Source organism: Hesperophylax consimilis, chromosome 10 (assembly GCF_061612785.1).
Source record: "Hesperophylax consimilis isolate HC1 chromosome 10, BYU_Hcon_1.0, whole genome shotgun sequence".
Taxonomy (NCBI): domain Eukaryota; kingdom Metazoa; phylum Arthropoda; class Insecta; order Trichoptera; family Limnephilidae; genus Hesperophylax; species Hesperophylax consimilis.
The window spans coordinates 34,548,596-34,569,963 of NC_142845.1; the positions used below are offsets into that span (position 1 = coordinate 34,548,596).

Genomic DNA, 21,368 nt, shown 5'->3' on the forward strand with positions numbered 1-21,368 from the left:
ACTATCACATCGAGAAACGCCTGGACGCGAAACACAAAGCTGGTTGGTTGCTGGGAAGTAAATTATGAACATTTATAAAAGTGTCTTAACTAAATAGTTAAACGAAATATTCGACTCTGAAAATACAACCGAATTTGTTTACCGAATTTGGACTTCGCAAATTTGTTCATAACGTGGCGAGTAATTTGCGCTCCCATGTAAAAATGTCTATTCATTCAAAAGCAGATTTTACTTTTAAGAAGTAAATGGTGATATTATAATGCGAGATGCCTATTTACTGTCAGATTGATTTATTGACGAATCTCAGTCAGCCTTACGCCCTTCGTTCTTCAACAGTTGATTTTACCCCTCGCCATTATCTTCTCGTCTATTAATTCCTATGTCTGTGGGTGACAGTAATGTTTTTAATACATTTGTCTAATAGAATTAGTGTTTTTGTTGTTGTTATCAGTAACTTTAATTAAGTGTTTAGACGAAGAACGTGAGGTGAGTTAATTTTAAAACTTTTTATATTTGAATTAAAAATTTTAATATTTGAAAAAATTATATGTTTATTTCTAATAATAAAATTGAACAGCGTGTTTCATTACTTTTCAAAACAGTTTTTAGTTTTCAGATACGTTCAGAAATATTCCATTATTTGTGGGGTCATTAGTTGTTTAATTACATTCATATTTACATATCTCCCTTTAAACCCATCTTTGAACGCTTAGTACAGGGCCTTAAAGACATTATTGTGATGTTCGCCTTTATTCAAAACTCCTGCTCCAAAATGATCGTCAGGTAGTCTGGTTTCTGGTTCTAGAGGTTAGGGCGAGTCTATCTCTGCTGACGTCAATATATTCGATGAAATAGATAATGCTCACAAAAGGCAGATTTTCTTTCGTTTTTTAAATCGTATTAATTTTGGACTCCCAATGATTTAGAATCACGAACCGCCACTGGTGATGACTATTATACATAATGTAAAATCATTAATTAACAAAGCCTACAATTTTAGACACGATGACGACTGTAATAAAATAGGTAAACCAAGTGTGTATTTAAATCTGAAAGTAAATAATATAATCGATTATGCTCCTGCAAATAAATTTGCGAGAATCTGTCTTAATCCAGTAGTTTAAATTACTGTAAATGATGGTAATGAAACAAAGTATAAACGTTGCATCAGTCGGAAATATTACGCTAGTTAAGGAAGTAATTAAGGTCGCCAGGTATGTCCAATTGACTAAATGAAGCACATCAATGTTGAAGGTACGGCTTATAATTTACTATCTGACATGTACCTGGCGTTACTGGGGGTTATCCTTGGGAGATAGACAGATACCATGGCAGACTTTTCTGTAGGAATTTTTAAGATATACAATTCCGTAGTACATTATTTTGATAAATTTCATAAGGTTTAGCCAGCGTTAGCAATGTAAGCGCCCGAAAATATATTTTTTACGACTTGATCATATATAATATGGAAGTATTATATATTTAAATCTTTCGGAAGAAATTCTCTAAATGATAGTGAAAACCCTATTAAAATTCGTTGCGTAGTTTAGAAGAACTAAGCGCACAAACAGACAGACGCGGATAGTGACTTTATTTTATACTATTTAGAGACAAGCTCATTCTGAATATGTACATATATGAAAAGGGAAGCAGATATCAAAGATTTATAGATAAAGCGCAATACTCTCACCCTGCAAGCCGCTTGAAGTCTCTAAAACCCTTCTGGGTGGAAGGAGAGAGGCTCCTCCCATTACCTCCCACTCCAGAAACGGTGGAAACTTAAATGGCAACCGTGGAAAATGCCCATCTCTTCTACGATCCCATTGAGAGACAGCCTGGGTTTCTCGCTGTCTCGTTAACTCTAATATCATTCTGATATAATTTGTTTCCCTTATCCTCTTCGAATGGGAACCCAGCACTTCAACAAGACGTCATCAGGTGTCCCTGCCCTATGTTCAGTTGCTTTCCCCACGAACAAAAATGAGTATTGTTGCCGTATTGAAAACCTGTTAAAAATATGATTTTCTATCCATTTCCCGATAAAATATGAGTCCATTCAGAATATATCGGAACACGTGTTACTGCAGTTGTTCTTTTCCTGATAAATATAACGACGAAATGCGACGATATTAGTATTACTCGCCGTCCTCAAAACACATTCGCGTTTTACTGAGAATTTGTAAGGAAACCTGTAAATCAAAACGTTAAGGGCCTGCAGTCCCATTTTTAACAGGAATACAGAAAATTTGACGAGATTTAAAATAAGCTAGCAATATTATATATCAGTACGATTTCTTCGTGTATAATCAGCCGTCATAAATATAATTAAGGATTTCAATAGTCGTGGTTTCCATAGCATCATGTCTCCGTTGTTGCAGTTTGCAATGCTTTGTCATCTGATAAATAAGATAGCAATTAAAGTACTTACAATCAAAAGGAAGTTGATGCGCCCTTCAGCTGGTTTCTGACAAAAAACGGCCCTCTAGAATTACGTGGTAATAACAATTTAATTAGATTTTATTTCCGTAAAAAATAATAATCGAAACGACTTCTCTATCTGTAGGGGTCTTCGATAATTATCCAGTTCTTGCATCGTTCAGAGTCTTTCCATTTTCAATCTTACCTTTTCAGAGTTGCAGCACTCTCTTAGAATCGTCCGACGCTGAATCGATGCGTTGCTTCAAATGTCTTTGTCGATGTTTAGTGACTAGATCTGAATTTCCAGGTACTTCCCAACGTTCCCTTCCCTACTTCCTACAGTCGGGTCAGGACAACAATTGGAATTCTCGTGCGGTATGGACAAAAAAAATGTTTCAGAAAGAGATCAATTGACAAGCATGGCGGTTATATTATAGAGGTTTGTGAGCTTATTAAATTTTGAACAAAAGCTGAAACGGGCCGAGAATCGGTTATTATACGTCATTTTCAAATAAATGAAAATCGGATATCTTTATCCAAGACACTATCTAGGTTACAAATCAATTCTTTAGAACTTTATAATCATTCAAAAAGATAGCTGCCCAAAAATTGGTTGCAAGATGGACGAAAATGACTATAATAATTGGGTCTCAATGACCGAGTGGTTAGAGGTGTTGTCCCTGTAGGAAACCCGGTAAAATCCTGGGTTCGATTTTGTAATGGACCTGTTTGGGGTAAAGGAACGTAAAGAATTTTTTTTTTTCATAAATTAAAATACGTTCAGAGAATAGGGAGGAACGAACAGACTATGGACATCTTTGGGACATGCTAGAAGCTTTATTATAGAAACCTACGTCGGTAATAGGTGTTAACCACGTAATAATTGAGAAGAGGCGTGATGGAGCTCAACGAATCAGATCATTCCCAAAATCAATTAAATAATTTTTCGCCAATCACGGAGATTAAGGGCGGTCTAAGACACGATACACTCGAGGTTGACTTACTGTTGAGCTAACCTTGGGATCCGGTCTCACGATGCGTGTAAGGGCACTTGGAGAACGACGATAAATTTGCATTCTAAGGTAGAAACGAAGCGATACCCAACCATCGATAACGAAACAGGGGGGTGACGGTTTGGCGAAAGAAGATGGTTTTTTAGAATGTTTTGGTCCAGAAGACATATTACGAGGTGATCCTCATAGCGAGAATTGTTTACGATCGCTGAAGTTCTGAGTGCTATTTCAAGTGTTGACAATGGACACGAATTTTAACTTAAGATGGGATGTTTGGCCGAAATTGCCTAATTATATTAACACGGGGGAGATGCAAGTGGGGTAATTAAGAAAAGACATAAAAGTTAATGGGTCACGAAGTCTTTGATTAACGATCAAAATTTTACGACCTTTTTTGCGCGTAAACAAAGTTACGAGGATAATATATTGAAATTCCTGGATGAAGCGAGAAAAGAGTATATGGATTGGGCTAAAACTAGACGCAAAAAAACTGTAAAAACAGGGATGTACTGGGCGTAGATCACCGAAAAGAAAGGACCAGGAATCGAAAAGAAACCCGAAAGGTAGTTTAGCTCATGATGGAAGAGGTGTCACCGACTCGGGTAGTGGACAGCGATGGATTACGAAAAATTACCAGAAGAGATGCGGCGGATATCACGAAAAGAGTCAAAACAGGTAGGCGAAATTACAAAAAACGTGTCGAATCAAATTTTGGAACGAATGCCTACGTATGTCATCACCGAGAGGAAGGTATATGTGTCCTGGGATCACCCACGGATCGTGTAGACACCAATCAAATGCTAGAAGGCAGCACACAAGGAAGGATACTGGATTGCGCAAGCGCTGGACATAATAGGTGAAAAGCTTCCGTTAGTTGGGATAATTTATCGATTATATTATCGATATCAATAGCGAATTTCTCGGAAAGATTTCGAAAACAACGATATAGAAATGAGCTACACCTAGTCTATAGGCCGGAGATCAACCAATATTACGGACACAACACGCGTACGAGAAAAAATAATCAAATAATTTTGCGCAATAATCTACATCGCCGAAAATCATTTACGGGAGGGCGCCCGGAAGTCAGGTCACCGAGTACACGCCTGTACCCGTCTCGGCAGGGGGGTAGGTGTCTACCTCAACTCGGCAGGCGGGGGCCAAAAAATCCTGAAACGGGGTTATGCAATTCTAAACTTAACGGGAAGTGAAACCTTGAATTCATAAAGGCGAAAGTCGCACAAATTTTAAGTCGATTTATTCGAAAAAACATTATTAAATAGCGTTGTTTGGAGGGAATCGGGGCTTTTTCGTTTTAACTTGGTGGGAGTCGGGCTTCGATAACTTAACGTCGCGACAGTTTGGTGTGCTATCTTTAAACTAAACTGATAGAGTTTTAAATATAGTGAAGTTGTGGTTTTAATATTAATTGAAATAATTGAAGTGTTTTAAAATTTAATTAGATTCAACCAAAAAAAAGGGTAAACTCATAATTAGACGATACTAAATTCACGGGTTGGAGTCTCTTGGTTCAGACTAATATAAAACGATGAAACTCGACTGCGGTAATGTTTAATAATAACGCGTGTGCCATTAGAGGAGAAAAAAATAGAGAACCATAATAATTATCAAATGACCAGACGAAAACGGCTAAGTCAAAGTTCTAAATTTATTGTGAAATTGAAGAGACAGCGTACATTGATCAAAAAGAAATAATAATAAAAATCGTGTAGAAACGCGGCGAATGAATTTACTCGGAGAATAGAATTTAATAAGAGCTAAATACATCATTCGTAAATCACATGTGGACCTTCTGGTCAAAATTAATAATAATTAATTTCCAATATATAAAACGTAGGGTAAATTGCTCATTTGAATTGGGGGTATAGACAGTGTTTTCCTTGCGAACACGGGAAGGTTTTAACGGTCTACACGATATAAGAATTGAGTGAAAAAAAATCGAAGTGAACGTGGCAGATAATATATGAAAGGTTCTAGGGAGGGGAAGGGGGTTTTGGGTAGATCTCGGCAAATACTTACTTAGATACTCTAAAATAGTCGATAGGGAGAGATATCTAGACTAGGTACAGTGGAGGCCAACAAATACCTATGCATGTCAACTATCAACTTACGGTTAGGGAGTAAGAGATATTCTATTGAAAGAAATGATCCGCTTAAACATTCCGAAATCTAGTATTCGGTAATTTATGTGCTATCTACGGGGCGGCGTATGAAAGTAGAAATTTTAGCTAGAAAATTAGATCCAATATGGTTATAGTTCCTACTGGCGAGTAGACGGGTGACATAGATAATCGATTTCGAATTTAATACGAACCCTTAACGGTTTAAGGGGCTTCTACATCCTACCTACAGCCCCTGGACGTGGATTAATGTACATGTCGTCGATATCCCGACTGGACTGGTAATATAACGATTTTGGGTGAGTGATCTTGCATGAATATATATTTCCAGAACGTTAAAATTGCGACGAAGATGGGGCTGCAACTGATAAAATAGTATCACATTTAGAACTGTTTGCTTGCTTCTAACAGCTGTGTTTAGCACGAGGCCAATGACCTACTTATTTGTAAGCAGTTAGTGGCGACACACGACCAAAAGGAAGGAAAGGGACCCCATAAATCACTCGACGTCCGTGCCCGACGACAAAAGTCGTACACTCTACCGAGTTGGCGGCCGCGCAGAGGCACCTCAAATCAACATGGAAGCGACTAGCTGCAACCAACTCGTGCTCAAAACAAATAAAAAATTAAAATTAATAATATTTGTATAACCTTATATGTTCACTAACAAATTCCTAAATACCTTTGGCCTCGGCTTAGAACTCACCGTTGGAGTATGTTGTCCGTAAGCTGTCTTGGGAAAGCACACAACTTCCTCGGCTCAGAAGATTTTCTACTTTCCTCATCACGCGATTTCGGGGCGTCAACGTTGTATGGAGAATCACGAAGAGTTCGGGAGGTCATCCCTTTTCGCGGGACCGGGTCGGATGAGAGGACACGAGAGGCAGTATGAAAATTAATGTCAAGTTGGAATGTTTGGGCCTTGGTTCGCTGCGAAGGCGTTTAATTGAACGGGCTCCAAGTCTTTCAAAATCGCGTGGAGGGGACGTCGGCGTGATGAACGAGGGTTCAAAATCGGAGGACGAACACATACTAAAGCGGGGTTTACCCGGAGGTTGATGCAACTCGACTGGAAAACCCTCGAGATCCTTTGCAGCAACCTTCGTGAGGTGGATAGTAGGCCTGGCGGCTAGTGGACGTTGAAAGCCTCACCAGAACAAACCTATTTGAAACATGCACGCGTTTAGCATCATGACAAGGGACGCAATGAAAAATTCCCCTTTTACAGTCAGTAAAGTAGTCCGTTGGAGGAAGCGGGGCGGGGTGATTTGGGATATTCCAACAGGTGCATTATCTCTCCCTCTGACGTGAGCGGTCCGGAGGTGTCAAGGCGACTATAAGAAGAAGTTAGACCAGACCTCGGGGAAAGCCAGACACGTATTGGTTCTTGGGGTTTTGCATTTGGAAGAATAGCGACCATTTCATTTGGGGCAGTGAGGTGCCGACCCAGTTTGCAAAAAAAAACCTTTTCTCGTCATTCAATCCGTTCCCATCTCCTTTTCTCTCGTTTCCACTTCCATCCGCAACACCCAAAGTTTACTAACCACAGCTAAACCCATTTATCTAGTTTCAGTACATCGTTACAGAGGTCGACGAGAGAGTCCCGGTACTTATGCGGAAACAACACACTATTCAACGAAGGGTTTAATAGCCCGTACACAAGAGGGGGGGGGAGGGGTACGGTTCTATGTCACAATCTAGAATTTATAAACACGGGGACGTTAGAAATGGCGGGGATACAAGGCAATTGTAAAGATATGATAGAAACTGTTAGGTCGATTAGTAATAGGGTCCAGTATCCGAAAGTTAGGTGAGACACGTACTCGTTCCTTGTAGAACTCGCTGAGGGTCGATGGACGTTTTCCCCACACTTTGGCTAAAAAGAACCGGGAGTTACCACAGAAAGGAGACATTAAATACCTACCACCCCATAGCGGGGGGGCTTCGAATTAACAAATCACACAACGTGAAGTTAAGGGATTTATTGTAGATCATCCCCAAAGCGAAGGCCTTATTTTACTGTGTCCAATATCGCAGGGGCGGGGGATGTTCAGAGTTAGCTAGGCTCAGCACGATATCATTTTGCAAAAGCGAACTGAACGCTGGGGATAAAGAGGTATAAAAACCTCATTCAAGCGAGTTAGGACAATTAGGAGGTCGAGTCAACACAATTTCCAGTGAAGACTGTTACCTTTCTATTGTTCTGTGCCTTGTTCTGCTTCATGTTTCGTTTATATTCATTAGTATATCCTTCAAAAGTTTTTAAAATTTAAGTTTCTGCAATATATATTTTTTTAATGTTATTCAGTTTGGTAGAGTATTTTAGCCTGAAATTCAAATTGAGTTTTATTTGAAAAAGGCTACTTGTGGCACCCCGTAAATTGAATAAAACAATTTCTGTAATTTTAATTTATTTTTATTTTATAGTTCCTCTTTTACGTTTCCTGTAATTATATTGAAGTTTTCATTTTCGTTCAGCCCCAGAGAGTTCCAGAAGGCCAGGGAATCGGGCTTTGTTTGAGTCACACGCTCCACTGTTTGCAGAGCCGGGCTTCGTATATCCACATAACCCAAGTCATTCTCTGTGATTACATCCCACTCAAGTCCAATGCTGGGGAGAGTTGGAATCCTGAAACGGAATATTAGATAAAGATCAAGCTACCTTCATGCATACTTGAGCTGAGACTTGCGCAAGTATACTTGATCGGCCTTATGACCACACATCTTCAAGTATACCATTTGAGCTGAGACTTGCGCAAGTATACTTGTTCCGTTTTATGAACACACACCTTCAAGTATACTTGGGCTGAGACTTGCGCAAGTATACTTGATCGACTTGATGACAACACACCTTTAAGTATACTTGTATAAAGGTCACCAATGGTTGATGGTTGTGCTGTTCGATGCTACCAATTTTATCCATTTCGTCCACTAAAGACACTTTGACTTCCATTGTTTGCTATTAAAAGGGCAGAAGGGCAAACCTCTTGACGCCTTGAAAATTGACGCGTCTTCAAGTATACTTGTGCAAACAGATTGAAATTCGATTTTGTTTACAAGTATAAGTGTGGAAGTCACGAATCTTGATTAAAACGTATGCAAAATTTGTTCCACACGCAAGTATACTTGCTCAAGTCTCAAGCAGGTAGTGTACTTGAAGACGTATGGCGGGCCTTAGAAGTCTAAATGTTTATGAAGTGTTGGACATAAACTTTTACTAACTAAACTAACTAATCACGCCGTTTCCCCGCAGGGGTAGGCAGAGAGAACGGACCGCCAAACAACTCGGTCTTGGCACACACTTTTTTGCCTCATTCACATTCATTCATCGTCTCATACATACTCTTCTATTATTCTGACTCTTGACATGGTCATCTGATTCATTTGATCGTGGCATGTCTTCCTCGGGCATCCCCGACTTCTGCTACCATTCGCATTCTGATCATATATTCTCGTTACGCTCATTTCTTCGCTCATTCACTCTACATGCCCAAACCATCTAAGCATCCCTTCCTTACACTTGTCAATCTACGTATTTTCAAATACAACTTTTAATTTCATAGTCACGCCTTGAGATTTGTCCTAAGAATGTGTAGATTCAAAGACTGCGGTGACAGGACATCTAAAATTATGACCAAATGGGAGCCCCAATGGAAGCGATCCAGATTCAACTCGAGGAAGAAATGGAATAAGTGCAAGGATTGAAACAGGAAGGATTGATTGAGGACATGGAGGTGAATATCGAGGAACGGCAAATGATCCGAGGTTTAAACACCTAGGCATTCTCTATTTTATATGATGCTTGTTTTCCCATAATTAAATAACTATTCATGTTCGGAACATACCCGTCTCGCGCAAAGGATGACCACATTGTAGTCATCACGCCGATCATCTCAATGTCCTCAGGGGTGGTAGTCGGATTCAAGTAAGAAGTCTTCAGAACGTAACCCGTGTCATCTCCGTGGCTTACACCTGTTTATTACAAATAAAGTCAATGATTTCAGTCAAAACATATTATATTATATATCGGTGATTCAATCGAATACTGTATTTGTATGCCTTTCTTGAAAGAATTGAGTTTTTATACGGACAAAACTATTTATTCATATTCATATTGCGTAAGTACGGGCGCGAACAAATAATATTGTAAAGCAATACATTGCAAAAAGCGTATTTTAATAAAATAAATTAATTAACGCCATCTTTGAACACGTAGCAACTTCTAAGCAACTTGAGCATTACGAAACGTTTTTTGTCTTAAGGCGATGCACTACGTCGTATAATATTTTAAATTGAGCCGCTATCAATAACAACCCTTACGTAGATGGCGATAAGGTTTAAATTCCCGCTTAACACCATCCGCCTGTTTTGATTTATGCCAAAAAAAACATGGCCAAAAAGTGCCTTTTATTTTATTTTGTGGATGTTCAGGCATAAATATTTAATTTTTTTCCGATAATTTTATAAATAACTTAATTTGCCACATTATACAATAAAATCATAACCGAAAATGGGTTCGTAAGTAGGAGATTATGAACTTCAAAGCAGTTTTCATAGGCCTATACATTATTTTTTTCTGGGCTTATAAAAAGACTTATATAAAAAATACTCGATTATTTCAAAGGCCAAGATATATTCTACTCGCGTTATTTAATTAAAGCATCTGAAACATTTCTAAGCGACCAAATTTTCAAACCAAAAACACATGATTTTGCATTACTACGTATGGCATCGCCTTAACTTCAATTAACTTCATATGTATATATGTATTCTGTGTAAAAGCTGTTCGTTCCTTACAAGAAATAAATTTAATTATTCAAGACAATATTAGTGATTCTTTAAACGAAAATCTGAAACAGAAAAGATACGGTCACATCTAGGACTCGAACCCAGGACCCTTGCCTTGCCGGGGCACCGCTCTACCAACTGAGCTAATGGGACCCTATCTCCTTCGCTCACATTTAACTGTATCATACTTCGAATAAGAACTACCGACATTTTTCATTTTTCTCACCGCACATTTGTATTGACAACTATCTTTATGTATGATCGCAAGATTCAATCTGAACTAAATGCAATCGAGACGTGCCCCGCAAGGCAACAGTCCTGGGTTCGACTCCTAAATGTGACCGTATATTTTTCTATTTCAGATTTTCGTTTAAGAATCGCTTATATTGTCTTCAATAATTAAATATTACAATTTGAGGTTTTACTTACTAAGTTATTCCAAAAAATAAAAAATTATTAATATTTGTATAAGACCTACCATAATTTTCCTTGGTGTGACTTTTTACATCGCTCATACTGGTGGCCCCCCTGTATGAAAAGCGATAGAAGTAGACGGGCCGTTTCCCTACTGCGGACTGCAAAACTCGAGTCTTCTCAACGTCGATGTTAAAATGCCGATCACTGAGGGCCTGAAAATAGTATAGGATTTGTAACCTCTGTTTTATTGTAAGTTTAGATAAAAAGGAACAGTTAATACAAATAAAAGTACAGTATAGTAACTACGTAGGTAAAGATCCCACAAACGCAAAGCCTGTGTGTGGGTATTATATTAGTTATAATAAGTGTTCAAAGATGGCGTTAATTAATTTATTTAATTAAAATACGCTTTTTGTAAGGTATTGCTTCACAAAATTATTTGTTTGCGCCGGTACATATGCAATATTAATATGAATAAATAATTTTGTTCATTTAAAAACGCAATTCTTTCAAGAAAGGCATACAAATACAATATTATATCGATGATTCAACCCAATATTGTATTTGTATACCTTTCTTGAAAAAATTGAGTTTTTATACGGACAAAACTATTTATTCATATTTATATTGAGTATGTACTGGCGCAAACAAATAATTTGTCTTAATATTTTATAGCATAACTTTGTATAAAAAATATATATAATTTAAAGCTATCTATGAAAGCGCACGTACGTTACATTTACCCTAGAATAAGGCATAAAATTTAGGTTTTTTTGTTTGAAGATAAAAGATATAAAATGATATTATAAAAAATAAAAAGATAAAAACGTTACATGTTATGAACAAAAATATTCCATGCTAACTCAACACAGTTATAATTCAACACACTTTTAAAAAGTGATATAAAGTCATTATAAACGATGAAAAAAAAATTTAAACCTAACCTAACCTACTTAAAACAGTTAATAAAGTTTTTGTTTCATCACTTTCCATGACTTTATATAACTTTTTAAAGATGTGATGAATTATCTTTTTGATGATTAATCCGGTCACCGAACAAAAAATAACATAAAAAATGATACCTAAAATATTCGGATTGATAGTTATAGTTATATGTATTGATACTTATAGTTATTGACCATTTTAGGGGAAATGACTTTGGAATATCTTTGGAATAATATGGTTTTCAGCGGGCTATTGCAAATACACAATAGTCATGTCTTTGGCTAGAACGATTAGATTTTTTGTGAAATTGTTTGAACTTTAGACATTGAATAGTATATGCTTGTCTTAGTTCCAACTTTCTTGGAACAGTGTTTTGAGTTCTCTAACGAGAAGGTTAACGATTTATCAAAATTATGTAGACGGTCAATATTTCTAAATAGTATAAAACAAAGTTGCTATTCGCGTCTCTCTGTTTGTGCGCTTAATTCTTCTAAATTACGCAACGGATTTTGATAGGGTTTTCACTATCATTTAGAAAATTTCTTCCAAAAGGTTTGCATATATAATACTTACATATTGTATTATATTCATATAAAGTAAAGAAAAGTGGATCAACTACAGATGCACGTCAGTTAGTATAAAATAATTACGTGCAACCGTTATTCAGTACCCTAATATGGGGAGATTTTTGAATCGTGGGGGCGACTTGGATTACTTTGGGCAACGTGGATACAAAGACGCGTAGAAAATAATCATCTAATTATTTGGATTCTAGTTCAATTTAAACATATTGAATTGTGAAAGAAAGAGAATAATGATAATTATAAATCCCCCGACGAAGTTCGAATATTATATACCTAACTGCTATTATAAGTGTTCGAACTTTTTTAATTTTCGAGAAGTTTACTGTATTCGACTGTTACATAAATTTTTTTGGAACTTTATTTTTTTTCATGTTTTTGAAATTGGCTTAGTTGTAATAAGCATATAAAAAATGGTATCAAAGTCACCCCTCCTCGAATGGTGAAATTACTCACCGTGGTTTTTTTGACTCCCCAAATACAAATACATGTTTTAACATATATTTCGATAGTGTAAACGTTTGCAATAAATATGAGAAAAACATTCCCGATAAATGATTTCATATGAAAAGTTATTTAGTTTCAAAGTTAAAAATTGATCAAAGTCGCCAATTTTACGGTACATAATTTAACAAACACATGCCAAGCGCTCTTAGAATGGATTATTGCAAAGCCCTTCTCTGCGAACACAAATCGACAACAATAAATAATTATGATTTCTAACATCAACAAACTGATCGAAATTTTCCATAGTGAGATTTTTTCCATCCAAGTAGAACTCCTTTATCTTCTGTGTTGCAGACAGATGCTGGTCGAGTGGGAGAGTGTAGTTAAAGTCGAAGATGAATGGCATTATCGTGTCCCATTCTGAATCCAGGAGAATCAACCATTCTGGTTGCTGCAGGAACACTAAAAATAAACAAATAAAAATAAGCAAAATTGACCACCGGTCGTCCAAGATTTTTATTTATTTATTTATTAATCTTTAATAATTGAATTACATTGAAACTCATCATTTGATATAATGTCATAATTCAATAACTTAAAATTAAATAATAGTCGGTGGGACTGTAGCATTCCTAACAAGAAACTTGAGTTAATAGTATTATAGCTTAAAAAACATAAATATTCATACGGATCAACAAACTGATTCTGAATATGTAAGTTTTGTTATGTATAAGTGTTGGGAAGTGAGTTTGCTAAGAGCTTCACAGATGCACTCATAGAGGGCAGTGCAAAGAGCTTGCTTGGTAGTCCCCAAGATGGCAGCTAGTAGCTAGTAGTCGCCAGGGACAGTTAGAATGCTCCCAGATAAACTTGGTGTTTTCAGATCTCATTTAGCCAGCTCCTAGTTAGGTCGACTATCTAGTCACTATTGTAATACGCGAAGTATTAATAAATCCCCGATTTAACACAAATAACTTATTCTTTAAAATCTCCTTCCACGACGAGTTGGGAGAACTGTTGGTGGGAACACAACAATAAGTATACCAGTGGGCGCGGGCAGACGTTGTCCTGCCACAGACCGCCTTCTATGTAGACCACATTTTATAAAGACCTCGTTTTATGTAGACTGCCTATCTGTTTGTCGCTGTTATCGGATATTTTATGCATTTGTAATAGATAAAATTACATTTTTGAATTGGCGATGAATAAAAATTAAATGTTATAAATGAGGTTAATAAAGATTGATTCTTAAGTCTAAACAATATTGTTGTTTTAAATTATAGTCATGAATTTTAATTTAATGTGGTGCGATTTGGCGAACAATATTATTTGTCAATCCGTTTTTAACCAATAGGAATACATAAAGCTAACTCAACTTATAAATGAATTACGACCCTTTTTCCTATAAAAACCCTTAAAATCGCATTAAAAAAATATAGAGAGAAGTTAAAATTTGTGGTTGTATGTTTTTTGGAATGATAAAACTTAACAAATAAAAAAAACGTTAAAAAAAATAATTTAGGTTTCGATAACAGCGCCACCTATTGGGTCCAAAACTATCTTATGTTTCAAGCTGGAACCAACCATAAGCATTCTCAAAATTTCATTGAAATCGGTTGGGCGGTTTCTGAGATTAGCGTGTACGAACACAGTGATTTTTATAAATTAAGATAGAATTTATAAATCGTCATTTAAAAACGATTTTTTTTAAGTAAGGTCCACTTAGGAAGCCCTGAGGAAAAAAATTCTCAAAGCCTATGTCATATTTGGAGATACTGTGTGAAAGGGTCTTATTGGGGAAATGAAGGATAGGAAGTTCTGGGAAGTAAAAAGGTATGAGGGTAAGAAGGAATGAGAAGTGGGTCAACGTGTCCAGGAGTGACGGACGTATGAATCCATCTCCCCAATGCGATGCAAGGCGAAGGCTCGAGAGAGAGTCCGGCTACAGAGGTCAAAGGGTCTGCTTTATCCAGTCTCTCCCAATCCGGTCCGCCTCGCAGCAGGTGTGCAAACGCATCCACCGCCAAGACCTAGACAAAAGCTCACCCCTGCTAAATCACCAAACGCGTGATTGAAAGCTGGTTATCCAATAAATGGTTCCCGGAGCGGCGGTACCCATACCCGCCTTCTAAATTGAAATATTTAAAACCGAACTTAAACGCTCTTGTGATTAGGCAGCGGGTTCTGAAAGAACTTACACAGCTACCTCAAGGGTCGGTTGGCCGCGTGCATTCGAATACTGACAATTGTGTGCAAAGTTGCACTGCGTACTTTCGCACACTGCTTATCTCTGAGTCATAGAAATTATTTGGAAATCTTGTTAAATATTTAAATTGGGATTTATTGATTTCATACCGAACCGAGTGGGATTGACTTACTGTCAGCCAACAAAACCAAGGTACGTATGACGTCGCGCTTACGCGTTTTGATAGGCTTTGAAACATGCAAATTTAAAAAAATATTTTGACTGTGAAATCGACCGTTGTAATTTATTGATTTTATACCGACCCGAGTGGGATTGACTTACTGTCAACCAACAAAACCAAGGTACGTATGACGTCGCGCTTACGCGTTTTGGTAGGCTATGAAAAATGCAAACTTTAAAAATTATTTTAACTATGAAATCGACAGTTGTAAATAAATAAAAAATGACGTTTAAGAGGGTTTAAATTGACATTTAAGAGGGTAAACTTAAAATAAATATTTTTAAATGGACTGGAATTCCTTATTGGGGTACGTTATGAGGCTGATGAGAGTGGGGAGGAGATAGTCGTAAGTCGTAAGAAAGAAGAAGGTGGGGAAGTAGGTATCTAGCTATTCAGATCTGGTCATCAAACATGGCAAAAGTCATTTCAATCAACGCTAACTTTTTGTTTCTGAATGGTGGGCACAAGGCGAAACTTTTTTTCTTAAAAGAAAGACAAACATTCTTTGGTTACGAATAACCCGACAATATATGAAAATCTGCTGCCATTTTTTATTGTAAGCGGAAATGGGTTTGAACGCCAAAAACAGCGGTCAAAATAATAAAAAAACTTGCTAACCTTAATTATAACATATCTTTTTTTTTCTTCGAATTTGCATATCTTCTTCACTTTAATTTATTTATTTATTAATTTTAAAAAAAACATTACATATTACAGTGATCTTTGGCTGTCCAACTAGGAGATTAACCTGTTTTAGGACAGTCAGAAATAGGCAGATTTATTAAATGCGATTCATGTTTTGTCTAGTGTATTGACTTTTACTTAATTATTGCACTTTATAAATAATTTGAAAAGTTTTCTTGGTTGATTCAAGAAGTTGCTGACTATATATTTTAAATAATATAAATGTAGAGAATAGACTAAAAGAATATTCAAATGTGATAATTCAAAAAAAGCAATATAGTAAAAAATTATTGACATGTGAGTTTATCAAATTGTAATTTTACTTTTTATTTAGATGAAATTAATAAGCTAGGGAATCAAAAATTGATAAAAGAAAGAAAGGAAATTAAAAGAAAATAGAGAATAAAAATAAGCAAAAAAATAAAAATAGGGAATTAAAAAATATGCAAAAAAGAAAAAAAGTATATGTATTTATAAATTTATAAAAAAAAGTAGAAACATGTAAGCTTTTTAACCATTCCGTGAAATCTTACTTTTGATTTGGTGAAATTAATGCGCCAGAGAATCAAAAATATATAAAAAAAGAAAAGAAATTGAAAGGAAGTGTAGAAATAGATAGAAGATTAAACAATAAATTAATATTTAAAACCATGTCTGCTTTTTCTCCATTCCATGAAATTTTGTTTTGATTTTGTTGAATTAATGCTCTAGAGAATCAATATATATAAAAAATAAAAGAGAGTTGAGAAACTAAAACAAAGAAAAATAACATAAAAGATGTAAAGAAAGGTTTTAAGCAGATTTTGAATTTACAATGGTAAACAAATAAATTTTCTGTAATACATATATAAAATAAAATACAGGGTACTTCGAAAACGAAATTTAAGAAAAGCAAGTTTAATGACTGGTAATTAGCATATTTTCGCATTCAGCTCTCCCCAAGATCAGAAGCCAATTATTTACCAGATTTCGGAGAATGTTAGCACTTTTTTGATTTCCATGCATCGGGAATAAGATTAAGCAATTATAAATGTGGATTGGTTAAACTATATAATTTCTATCAATAAATTAACATTTATGAAAAAATATTGTTAATGTATGATTATTGCGTTTTTTTGTGAGTTCACTACAAACGTGACAGAGTTTAAAACCTTTGGCATTTTGGGAGCCATAAGAAGCTTGTTTACAGTGATTTTTGTGAACTATACGGGTTATTACATTTAAAAAGTTGAAATAACGATGTGACATCAGTGGTTTTTAGGCAAATGTTGCTTGTGTCGTGATGGAGATTTTATCCAGCCGAAGAATTGAACTCACGACGCCAACTCGAGCCACTGACCGGACCGATAATGAGTTTATATGGCACTCTAGACTCTATATTATTATTACCTACGATGGCTTGTTATAATGTTCCAAATTTACATAACCTAAAAATATGCCATAAACGGCGAAATCTAGGTGGATGCATTGGCTTTAAACCGCAGTAAGCAGTTCATAATGTTTCCTTATTAATATTTTAAGGAATGATATTAATTAAATAATATGGTAAATGTATATTGATGCAACCAATCCTCAAGTTCGTAAATTCAATTCCTCTAGTCAAGAGGTTGATTAAGTTTTGTCAGTGTAAGATTCCATATTCGTAACACGAGAAAGAGCTATCTAATTAAAATTATCTTTATTTGGAAAATTTCAGAAAACACGTTACTTCATTTTGAAAACCATTAGGATTCTAGTTAGATACTTTGTAATTTTCACAGCCTTTAGAAAATGTATATTAGTTAGTTAATTATTTAGTCTTGTGATTAGGTAGGCACTGATCCCTTCTAAATATAAGTATACGAGCCAGTGGCGGCTCGTACCTTTTAAGTTTGAAAAATTTTACATTATTGATGTTTTTTAGTCCAAAACGATAAATTTTTTCGAAAATTCGATTTTTTATGAAGATTTTCAGATTTCCTTTTGGCAGTAAAGAATTTCCTGAAAACCTTCAATATTGCCATTTTTATTTAAGAGGAAGCTACAAGCCAAAAATGTGTAAATTCTTGGTTACCTTATATTGTAGGTAGGTAATAGGCATTAAAATCTCTTGACAAACGGAGTCTAGAATCGTTCGATTTCAAGCACAAAACTGTTTTTTATTTATTTTGTAAATAATTTTATAAGACAGCAAAAAAGTTAATCAAGTAAAACTGTCACTGATAATCTTAGCTATAATACTGTATTTTTTTTAATTTGTTTCTTTTACGCTTTCATACATTTCTATTGAAAAAAAATTATTTTAGTAGTTTACATTAATATTTTTTATTGAGTAATTTATTATTTTATTTGTATTCTAATCAGGCGAAACGATAGTAAAATCTTCAATTTATCTAAAGCATATTTTTATTATTCCTAATGCACGCCAATTCGTTATATAGATTAATCAAAATTGTGATTTAGCATTAAGCTTCGCCTTAACACTCCAGTACACCCAACACTCATGAACCGCCATTGATACGAACATGAATAAAGTCATGACTGCCAACTGGGTTAACAGGTTAAATTATTAACGTAGTGAATGATTAAAATCCAAAAACGCGAGAATGGTAGGAATTCTGCAATTTACAAGATTATTTAGAATTCGTAATTAGAAATAAGATTATGTTTACGCAATAACTACTTGTATTTTGTTTCATATCTCAAATAGCAAATATTCGATAAATTATGTCAATTATTTGTGAGTTCTTAAAAATTTAATACAGTATTACTAATGAAGTGCAATGCAATAAAGTTAAATTATAATTTTGTGAGAGTCTTCCCACGCATTTCTCGTACCTATATTGTGGGTAGGGCAATATCTCTTTGGGGTAGGAACTAAGAACTATGGGTTAAATAAACTATTAACACGGGTTATATATATACCTATTGGACAGATAAATTAATTGACAAAAGCAAAACAAAAATAACTAATTAATCTTTGGGGATCAAGTGAGAGGCACGAAATGAAAGACGTGTCGTGAAGGTCACAGTGTTTATTTTTGAGTCAGATAGCCGTGATGTGAGTTGACGTAGGACTGATGTTGTATTCTACGGATGCTGGCTGTGATGGCTGGTCAAGCGCGGGTCAGTGAGTCGACGCCGGGCGCTGCGCTGGTGACCGGACTCGTTGACTGTCAGGCACTGGCGATCTTGGGAATCAGTACTCCAGTGCTGACGGGAAGGCCGAAGGTGCGGTGGACCTTGTAGGCGGTTGAGCGGGAGCTGCGTAGACCAGTGAGGATGCTGCGTGTCCTCGTTGTGGTCATGGTGCGTGGATGAAGCGCTGGTCAGAGGCGCTGGAACCAGGGCGCTGTAATCCGTTGTAGCGCTGGCCAGGGACGGTAGTCAAGGCGCTAGGATGATGTCCCGATGGAGTCCATAGTTGAAACCGGGCGGAGCCGGGAATATAGTCCTGTGCTGGGGCACGGGGCGCGCCGGTTGTCACTCGCGAGACTTGTAAATTGCTGACGGCAGATTGATGACTGACCGACTGCTCGCTGCGTCAGGCTTATTTATACTGTACAGCCGACGGCAACAGTAGGTAGATGAATTCGCAAATAAATCGGAGCCACTCGCTCAGTCTGGGCCTTTCGGGAACTTTCGGCGGCGCTGGAATTACGCATAGGCGATAAACTAGAACCTTCTAGCGAGTTGGCGTAATGTGCCATACCGATTTGCAACGTATTGTCGTAGGTACGTCGCGTTGTTTACGATTCGTTTTCGGTAGTAATTTGCAAGTACCTAAGTAGGTCGAGCTGTTTACTATTAAATAATTAATCTGGATTGTTCTCTCAACGCCACAAATCATTCTAATATTTGCAAATCATAACAGCAACAACGGTGGTTCTAATTAGTCGTCAGCAATAATCTCACTCTTAGGACGGGTTGTTTCGGAGAATCTGAACAATTCATCAAATTTCAACGTTAATTTGCGAGTTCTGTGAAAGATATTTTCTAGTTCTGTTATTATTTCAGTTTTGTCAAGCAACTAGCCTATAATGATATAATATCAGAACTTTAATAGGACTTTCACAGAACTCGCAAATTAACGTTGAAATTTGATGAATTGTTCAAATTCTCCGAAACAACCCGTCCTTAATATTTAGTTGAAAACAGAATTGTTGAATTTTCTTTGCTTAGTCACAGCTACAAACGACGCCATTGTTGGCATTTCTCGCTAAACCAACAAATATCATGTTCCGCTTGACATTCAATTTCAAAAAGACGTGCTACTTTCGAACGTATCCTAAACGTATACAAAATTAAATTTTTATTGTTTTTTCAAAGTAGACGAAAGACTCTTTTCAGATTTTAATAAGAGGAACGGACATATTTTTTACACAAAAGTTTTTTTAAATGGCCTACCGATGATTTTTACTTGCTGAATTTTACCTATCACTTTGTATTATTATGTTTACTGTTAAACAAATAAATTTAACCTCACTAGGACAGAGCCTGTATCGAGGCTAACAATTAACACATTTGAGTGAAGGTAACCACTACATGCATAAACATAACATATTACAGAGAAAAAAAAAGTTAAATGAGTGACCAGTGAACTTTGAGAAAGCATTGCTATATATTTTAACCATAAATATATCATTAAACAAATTGAGCGTAAAAACAACCAGGATGACTATTTTTTAACAAATGTAGCATAACACTTTGGCGGTTTTCTGTTTTATAGAATTATTATATTATTATATTATAATAAATCTATGGAATAAACTTTCAAAGTTTTTCATTGGGGTTAAAACACAAAATTATCAATACGAGGAGTGAAAATAACAAGCACTTTCAACGATGACGAAAATTCAAACCATTAAACAAAATGACACTGGCGTCCAGGGGGGTATAACTCCGATGAAAAACTCTGAAAGTCAATGGAATAAACTTTTAGAGTTTTTCATTGGTGTATAGTATAATAAGTAGGCTCCGAATGAAAATTTTACTGTCTATAATTTTACTGTCTATTGGCATATCTATGGTTTTTTTAGGTCCAATTTGTTTCATACAAAAAAGTCCGAAGTTATCGATCTAGTGAGTTGTTTATTTATGGATTAAAGTGAGATATAAACTTTTTAGGATACAAAAAGCCCGAAGATATCGATCTAGAGCAGTGGTTCTTAACCTGGGTTCGATCGAACCCCAGGGGTTCGGTGAGTCAGTCTCGGGGGTTCGGTGGAGGTCAAGACCCCCGACTTATATTTGATGAAATCATTGAAATTCAGCAAAGCCAGGTTCAACAGCAACTCTTCAGAACAACATCGCTCTCGTTGGTGTCAACAAATGGAAACATACCCTGTTACTGCTAAGAAAGCTCTGGAGATTTTTGTACCGTTGTTACAACATATCTTTGCGAGCAATCCTTTTCGAAGATGCTGGATATAAAAACGAAGCAGAGGAATAGACTTTGTTGTGAAAATGACATGAGAGTGGCACTTGCTAAGGTAAAGCCGCGAATTTCTGCATTGGTTTCTGAAAGGC

General features: G+C 36.1%; 1 protein-coding gene across 2 annotated transcripts in view; it reads right to left on the bottom strand.

The window, feature by feature from the left end:
• Positions 1 to 7,986: 7,986 nt before the first annotated feature.
• The window catches only part of LOC149420665 (venom carboxylesterase-6-like), a 39,305-nt gene continuing 25,923 nt past the window's right edge, over positions 7,987 to 21,368 (bottom strand). The window contains exons 7-10 of one of the 2 annotated variants that reach the window (XM_089636259.1): positions 13,028 to 13,212; positions 10,839 to 10,989; positions 9,418 to 9,544; positions 7,987 to 8,201 (exon numbers count right to left, since the gene is read on the bottom strand). In XM_089636259.1, coding sequence (XP_089492385.1) covers positions 7,994 to 8,201; positions 9,418 to 9,544; positions 10,839 to 10,989; positions 13,028 to 13,212 — 671 coding nt within the window. In that variant the 3' untranslated portion in view covers positions 7,987 to 7,993. The remainder of the gene's footprint in view (positions 8,202 to 9,417; positions 9,545 to 10,838; positions 10,990 to 13,027; positions 13,213 to 21,368) is intronic. The other variant, XM_089636260.1, reaches the window with a different exon arrangement.